Below are 8,522 nucleotides of genomic sequence, written 5' to 3'. Positions count from 1 at the left end.
GATTGCTGCTCTGTCCCAGGAAAAACACACTAGCTTCAAATGGGGGAACGTGTGATTTTTAAATTATGTATTATATTTTTTAAACTTCGTATGCCCAACTGCTAATTTATATGCTTCAAATCTTACCACCACTATTGGGCAGTCATGTAGATCCTCTCATAGTTTGAATAAATTTCACTTTCTAGTTTCTAAAGACATAACACTATGTAACACAATTTTTTTCCTGGGCAGTAATTTCCTAATTGATCATGCCTAAAAAGTATAGAAAATGTTATTTCCATAAAACTTTGCTTTTGTGACCAAGATAGGTAAATTGCAAAATTTGACTATTTAAAACATGAAAACAGTGAACTTTCATCTTTTCATTCTTAAAATATAAAAAGCAACATATAAATTACATGTAACATATAGTTATATTGAAGTTATATAAAGATGACCACAGATTTAGAAATGAGTTTTTTGAGATTTGAAATTATATTGTAAGTCACTTTCAAGAATCAGCCCCAGATGTAGTCTCCCATTATGTTCTCATTATATTGTCTTTGGTAGCAGTGTTTGAAGTTTAGTATATCCTGGTGGAAGCATTTGCCTTGCTTCTCTGAGTTATTGCTCCATGTTCTCCTTGAATGTCTCAAGATGAGCATCAAGGACATAGACTTTGAAAGACATCTTATAGCTCAATTTATTATATTTCATCACCAGACTCTTATGTTTCAGCCTTGTGATTGCCCAGGAGAATCCAAACCACTATGACAAAACAGCTCCAAGCCACTTTCTACTTCCTAGTTAGCTTCTTAGGAAATTCTTGCAATCAAGAATTTTCTTTACCAGTGTGGTCCAATGAAGACACCAGCTTTGAACTTTGCCTCAGACAGGGAAGATTTATTTAATTCATTTTATAGCCCATCCTCCCCAACTAGCTCAGAATGGATTACAAGGTTAACTTACATAATATATTGTCAAAACGGGGTTAAAAATTGACACACATAATACAGTTTGTTTATCCTAAATTTATACACACACAGTGATTCTAGTTCAATATACATTTGATTGGGAAGTACAGACTGGATAGTTGTTTAAACTGAAGGAGGTAGATTGGTAGATATGAAGTCCTGTTAGTATGTTTAACAATGCAGAGGTATAGAAGGTGTTGAGGAGTCTAGATATGTCTTGAAGACTTGTACTTTAAGGCTTCCAACTCCAGAGTTCTGACAAATTGTTTATTAGGCCCAATTTGATGCACAGTGGTGGCATCAGCACCTTTGAGGAATCCACTAGTGGTTCCTGTTTGATGTTGTTTCTCCCCGTAAAGAATTTGGTCCACTGTGGCTAAAATTGCCTTGGAGACCCATTAGGAATGCCACCATTTTGAAATCTCCGATGAACTCCCAACAGTACTCATTATACTTAAAGGTGCTTATTAAAGCTTGATGCTGCTGTAATCTTCGTTGAGGTACACTAAGGGGTCCTTTTACTAAGGTGCGCTAACCGATTTAGAGCGCGCTAAATGCTAAGGCGGTTAGCACGCCTTAGTAAAAGGACCCCTAAGTGAGCCAGTGGAAGAGACAGGTACTTGTTCCTATTAAGAAGCAGCATGGCTTTGATGCTCCTGGATGAGCTGTCAATGAAGAGATGCTACTCTGGGGTAACAGGCAATGCAAATTGCCTCAGATTGGTCACATTGTGGCAGAAACAGAGCCCATCCTGATGCTTGAAGAAGGTGGAAAAAGCCTGGTGACGTTTGATCTATGGCTTGCACACTTTCATCCAACAAGTTCCACTGCTTGAGCCTAGACATCAAAAGGAGCCCTAAGTTTACTCAGCTGGGAATCAATATGGAATATTCTGACAAAAAGGTAAATTTCAAAATATCAATGTCTTGGTCACAAAAGCAAAGTTTGAGGGAAATGATAGCTATTGTCTATACTTTTGTGGCATAGTCAATTAAGAAACAACACATTACCGAGGAAAAAAAAAGTATATTACTTAGTGTAATTGAACAAACACTCCCATTTCAAATAGAAGAGCTTTCCAAACTTTTTGCTATCCTGCTTAAAATTATGCAAGCCACTATAACCATAAAGTGCATCACACTCTTCTACCACGGTCTCAGAACTGGAGCCTACGCATGGTACTTATATCACAAACTCGAGTGATCAGCGTAGCGATTTAGCTCCCTGCTCCAATCATTGACCGCTTGGATTTTAAAACATATAAACTTTAATAATTTAATCTTAAAATATTTCTTATGCATGTTAAAGTGGGAGGTGTTAAGTTACGAGGCAGCCAAACCCCTGGAAACAGACTTTCCCCAAAGTCTGTGATTTCCTGCAGCCAGAGCTGTCCCCTTGGGGAACCTCTGCAGCACAAGGGAAGAATTTGTGAAAAAGACTGAATTTAAAGAAAATAAACACATGCAGAGAAGACACGCTCCTAGTATGGTTTGTAAGAAAGAAACTGGATTCCTGGGGGGGGGGGGGAATAGTCCTGAGGTAAGAGGGGAGTGGCTCAAGACTCTGTGTAATGAGGCTTTCTACAAGATCTAAGTATGGGAAAATAACCTACTAGTCCAGGAATAGAGTGGGATGCACAAGAATGACACCTAGATCGTTTTCCTGGGTAGTGACTCCTAACATAAAACCCAGTATCACATATCTATAGTTGGGGTTCCTCTTTCCTATATGCATTATCCTTATCTTCTTTACAGATGGGATTTCTATCCATAAGCATTCCAAGGTGCATTTTGTGTTCTGCAGGCACAATCTATTTGATTCATGACCCTTTAATATATAGTGCTATCCTCTCCATCAATTCGATCCACCCTATCACATTTTGAGCCCTTGTATGACAATGCTCCATTTGTTATCTTTCTTCCACCAGATATCAGATTTCTATTATAGTTTTCTTTTCATTTGCAAAACATTCTAACTCTTCCATCTCATTTGTTTTTGGTTTTCAGCATTTGTATACAAGACATTTTAATGTTTTTTAAAAATTTCCATGAACTTGTTCAGCAGTTGACAGTGATAATTTGCAATCTTTCACATCTCTTTGTTCTTCATTTAAAGGCACCTGTTCTACTATGGTCTTTATTGCATCCTCATCATGAGCTTGAGTGATTGTTGGCCTTCTCCTAGTTTCTAATTTAAAAGCTGCTCTCTCTCCTTCTTAAATGTTGATGCCAGTAACCTGGTTCCAACCTGGTTAAAGATCATCTTTCCAGAATAGGGTCCCCCTTCCCCAGAATGTTATCCAGTTCCTAATAAATTTAAAACCCTGCTCCCTGCACCATTGCCTCGTTCACACATTTGACACTCCAGAACTCTGCCTATCTTTTGGGTCCTAAATTTGGCTTCTAGAACCTCCCTCCCTTATTTTTGTATGTCGATAGTACCCATATGCATTAAGACAACCAGCTCCTCCCCAGCACTAATTAAAATGTTATCAAGGTCAGTCACCTTTGCACCAGTCAAGCAAGTAGTCAAGCAATCCTCATCAGCCACTCAGATATCTACATGCCTAATGATTGAAACTCCAACTAAAAATGTCCATCGTAACTCTTCCTTCCTGAGCGAAAGCCCCTGGAGATACAACCTCAGTGTGAAAAGACATTGCATTCCCTGGAAGGCAAGTCCTGGTTACAGGAACACTTCCTTTTTTGGGACTACAAAATAGAGCATCTCCACATGCCTCTTTCTTTCTTGAAAATAGGAAGTACTGCCTGCAGCTGCATTAACCTTTGTAAGGTCTCCCTGACAGCACCCGCTATCCACTGGGACTGGCAAGGAGATTCTAGAAAGGCATCTAACAACAGATGCACAAACTCTAAAGTACATCCACTGCAGAAGATCACATGCATCCACTGGTCTGAGGTGATCTGGACCACCTCCAATAAAAATCCTGTAACTAAGGTCTGACTGCTACCAGAGATTGGATCCCAACATCTTCACTGGACCCCTCCTTCTTCCAACAAACTAACAAAAAGCCCTAATGGTCCAGTGGGTCCTTGCTTCCCTTGATGGTCCCTCCTAAACCTAGAAAAAGCTGTGGTAGTTCAGTGACAGGCCTGGATAAGCCTCTTCCCCCCCCCAAAGTCATTCCTGGTGGCCTACCAGTGGTCCACATCCTCCAGAACCCTCCAAACCTCTGGTAGAATTCCTATATCTCTCCTGCCTCTGAATGCTATTGTCTTGAAAATGGTGGCGTCCTGCCCAGTGCATCATGAGATGCACTAGGCGAGGCCTAACTACCATTTTGGATAACAGCATCCAGAGGGCAGGAGAAATATAGGCATCTATCCTACCTTTTACCAGAGATATGGAGAGGTCTGGAGGGGCTGGACCACTGCTAGGTGCCAGGGATGACTGGGGGAGGGGCTGGCAAGAGGTCCCACTAGACCACCAGGGCTTTTTTCTAAGTTTGGGGGTGCTGAGGGGGGGGTCACAGGCCCTCTGGATCACCAGAGCTTTTTGTGGAGGGGGCCAGGAGAGGTTCACTGGACCACTGCTAAGATTTGCAGGGAGGGGACTTTTTTTTCTTGAGGGAAGGGTAGGGCTAAGGGGCTGCAGCATACCTTTTTTTTATATCAACTTTCCTTTTAATACCTGAGCCAATCAGCTCTCAGGCACAGACAGGAAAGTTAGCGCAGAGTACTGAGCAGCTAATTAATACTGCAATTTTAACATAACATTAATTTACATGCTCGTTACTCTGAGTATGCCATGGCAATTTTCCTGTTTGCAGAAGAATTTCATTTCATTTTACTGCAAACCTTTAGGCATTGGCCCCTAAGAAATACATCGACTGTCTGGGAGCTTATGTTTATTTATTTATTTAATTTTCTATACCATTCTGCCAGGGGAGCTCAGAACGGTTTTCATGAGTTTAGTCAGGTACTCAAGCATTTTTTTCCCTATCTGTCCTGGCAGGTTCACAATCTATCTAACGTAGCTGGGCCAATGGGGGATTAAGTGACTTGCCCAGGGTCACAAGGAGCAGCGTGGGTTTGAAAACACAACCTCAGGGTGCTGAAGCTGTAGCTTTAACCACTGTGCAACACTCTCCCCTGCACAGGGTAGGTACAGGCTCACTTAGAAGTCTAGAGTTCAGTCTCCATCTGCTGGATGGCATGCAGAGCCAAGTCTGGAAGGGCCTAAATGCTATCGGTGTACATTTAGCTACAGTTAGAAAGTATCAGAGATCTGATTCTTTGAAAATACTTACCCAATGCTTCTGATTTTCAAACAGACATTTACATTTTTTTCCTGCACACCAAATTTAGTGAATTTTTATCCCTTTTTTGGAGCATTATTGTGCCTATAGATGAATACACATCAAATTCTTTCCAATATTTTTGCATGCTGGAAAATTGAAATACAGTGGTGCCTCACACAACGAACTTAATTGGTTCCAGGAGCAAGTTTGTTATGCGAAAAGTTCGTTATGTGAAACGCGTTTTCCCATAACAATACATGTAAAAAAAAATTATTCGTTCTGCAGCATAAAATATGCTAAGATGACATAAAAAAAGATAAATTTGTCAAAATGGTGAAAATGGTGGTCTTGCTGAGGCCAAACTCTTTGACGAGGTCACCCTGTTTTACCCCACATTCACTCCTTCTAATTATTTCCCGTTTCATTTCAACAGAAATCACCTTCCTGCTTTTTTTAGAAGCCATGATATATAAAAAATATTGAGTTTATCTTAAAAGGACGACTGTATACAGTGAGAGAGGGCAGTTAAGCGCAGTGACTAACGACTGCCTGCAGTGCCTGCGCGGAAGGATGCAATACATCGGCAGCTTGGGCGACTTCGTTGTGTGAAGTTCGTTGTGTGAAACGAAGTTCGTTGTGTGAATCAAGACATGAAGTTCGTTGTGTGCAGCGTTCGTTGTGTGAGGCGTTCGTTATGCGAGGCACCACTGTATTGCTTTTCTTTGCTGTTCTTAGGATTACACTTTAGCATACATATTTGGCTGAATAGCAGTGACTGCGAAGTAAAAGCTGCAAGATGCACTCTAAAATTATGGGGGAATCTCAATTGCGAATGAAGGTATTTTAATAGATATTTTTCTTTAGTTAAACAAATTAGTGGAAAAAGTTCATCATCTAACCCCTTGTAGTTTCTAAGTGCTGTATACAAATAGTATCCTTCTAACACTCAGTCTGAATCATGGGGTGGCTTATAATTGCCATGTGATAAGGTACAGTGGAACAGTGATTCCTCTCTCGTCCTACTGTTGTAGCAGATGTATCAGAGATCATCACGCCCAGCTGCCGTGCTGTTGCTGCTGCAGGGTCCGAAGAGCCAGGGTCCAGCGCTCCAGCCACTGACACAGATTCAGCCCATGACGTATCTCCCAGGACAAGACAAACTGGCCTGGCTGGTCCCACCTACAAAAATAGAAGAGAAGCCATATATTGGTGCATCTTGATAGCACTCCTAAATGCATAGCTGTTTAGGCATTCGTATGGGATAAATACCATGACATGAAAAAAGAGGAGGTAAGCAACTAGGATATTTCTATTAAAAGAAGCTGCTCCTTAAGCTTAATTGTATGGGTAGAAATTGGAAGATTAGGTGCTTACCTTAATCTTTCTTTCTAATAGATAAGAACATCAGTCTAGAATCTGTGGGTTGTGAGCCTCTAATCGCAAGATTCTGTGAAGACAGCCTCATTTACATTTTTTCTGCTCCGCCTCCTTTTCACTCTAGGCTGTCCTGTAAATCTTCAGTTTGTATCAAAACAGATGGTCAGCCCTAGAGAAAAAAAAACATAACAGAGAGGGGTATGGGGAATCTCCCCGAGAAACAAGTCTGTTCCGCTCATATCACATGTAATACAAAATAAACATAAATTGTGTATAACATATAATGAGGTGGAATGAACAAGCCACCTATTTGAGTGCAACCTGCACTAATAGTCCTGGAGTTCTGAAAGATACCCCCTGGTCTCTTCAAAATAGAAGTGGTTTCCCCTTTGCTTAGCATTGCTAGACAGATGAGAGAAACGTGATATCCTGTAATACTGACATGTCTGAGACATCAAGCAGGCTAATGAATATTTGACAGCACAAGCCTCAAGACTGATTCTCCTATTTACTAGAAAGAAGATTATCAGGGTAAGAACCAAATCTTCTCTTCTAGTGCAATAGGAACATCAGTCTTGAACCTGTGGGATGTAACAAAGCAGTCCTGAGTCTAAGGCGGGACAGATGAGGTTACATCCACCCTATAAAACTTTATGAAAATATGAAGGGAGAACCATGTGGCTGCTTTACAAATCTCCTCAGGGGAAATTGCTCTAGACCAGTGGTCTCAAACTCAAACCCTTAGTGGGGCCACATTTTGGATTTGTAGGTACTTGGAGGGCCGCAGAAAAAATAGTTAATGTCTTATTAAAGAAATGACAACTTTGCATGAGATAAAACTCTTTATAGTTTATAAATCTTTCCTTTAACAGTTAAAGGAAAGATTTATAAACTATAGAGTTTTACCTTATGCAAAATAGTCATTAACTATTTTTTCTGCGGCCCTCACATTTAAAGTTTAAAATCTTTCCTTTCTCAAAACTGACACATTTCAATCACTATATTGAAAATAAAATCATTTTCCCTACCTTTGTTGTCTGGTGACTTTATTTTTCTGTGCATTTAACTATGTTTCCAGGGTCTTCTTGTCCTTTGACTGGTTTTCTCTGTCTTCACTTTCTGCCTTGCATCCGTCTTTGGCATTAACTTAATATTCAATTTTTCTGCTTTCTTTTCAAAATCCACGTTTCTATGTCTTACCTTTCCTTCTATCTCTCTTTTCTTCTGTCCCTATTTCCATGGTCTGACATCTTTCTTTCCTTTCTCTCCCTCCCTCCTTCCTACCTTTCCCCTGGTCTGGAATCTGTCTCCTTCCCTCCCCCAACTTTTTATTTCTTTCACCCCGCCCCCTTCTTTCTTTCTCTCTCTATCCATGCCCCCATTCTTTCTATATGTCTGTCTTTCTCTCTCTCTCCGTGTCCCCTTTCTTTCTTTTTTTCCTTTCTCCATGCCCGCCCTTTTTTTCTGTCTTTCTCTCTCCATGCCCCTTTCTGTCTGTGTCCCGTTTCCCTTCTTTCTTTCTGTCTCCCTGTCCCCCCTTTCTTTCTTTACTTCTCCCTGCCCTCCCCCAAGCCACCACCATTGGGGAACAGGCCGCCACTGCCACAATCAGATAACAGGCCACCATCGCCGCCATTGGGGAACAGGCTGCCGCTGCCGCAATCAGGGAACAGGCCAGCACCGAGGTCTTAACTCTCCCTGCTTATCTTCCCCAGTGCGGAGCCGGTCAATTCTAATGTCAGGGAGGAACTTCCGGGCCAGCCAGGCAGCGATTGGCTGGCCCAGAACTTCCTCCCCGACATTAGAATTGACGTCGGGTGGGAGAATTGGTCGGCTCCGAGCTGGGGAAGATATGCAGGGAGAGCTAAGACCTCAGGTGCTGGCCTGTTCCCCGATTGCGGTGGCTTGGGGAAGGGCAGTGGGAAGGGAAG

General features: G+C 41.5%; 1 protein-coding gene across 1 annotated transcript in view; it reads right to left on the bottom strand.

The window, feature by feature from the left end:
- Positions 1-5,866: 5,866 nt before the first annotated feature.
- The window catches only part of HAUS5 (HAUS augmin like complex subunit 5), a 99,433-nt gene continuing 96,777 nt past the window's right edge, over positions 5,867-8,522 (bottom strand). Inside the window, exon 20 of the mRNA XM_033914971.1 lies at positions 5,867-6,393. Coding sequence (XP_033770862.1) covers positions 6,264-6,393 — 130 coding nt within the window. The 3' untranslated portion in view covers positions 5,867-6,263. The remainder of the gene's footprint in view (positions 6,394-8,522) is intronic.

The sequence above is a fragment of the Geotrypetes seraphini genome, chromosome 11 (genome assembly GCF_902459505.1).
Source record: "Geotrypetes seraphini chromosome 11, aGeoSer1.1, whole genome shotgun sequence".
Lineage (NCBI taxonomy): Eukaryota > Metazoa > Chordata > Amphibia > Gymnophiona > Dermophiidae > Geotrypetes > Geotrypetes seraphini.
Note: the sequence above shows the minus strand (reverse complement) of the source record. Positions and strands in the feature narration are given on the sequence as shown.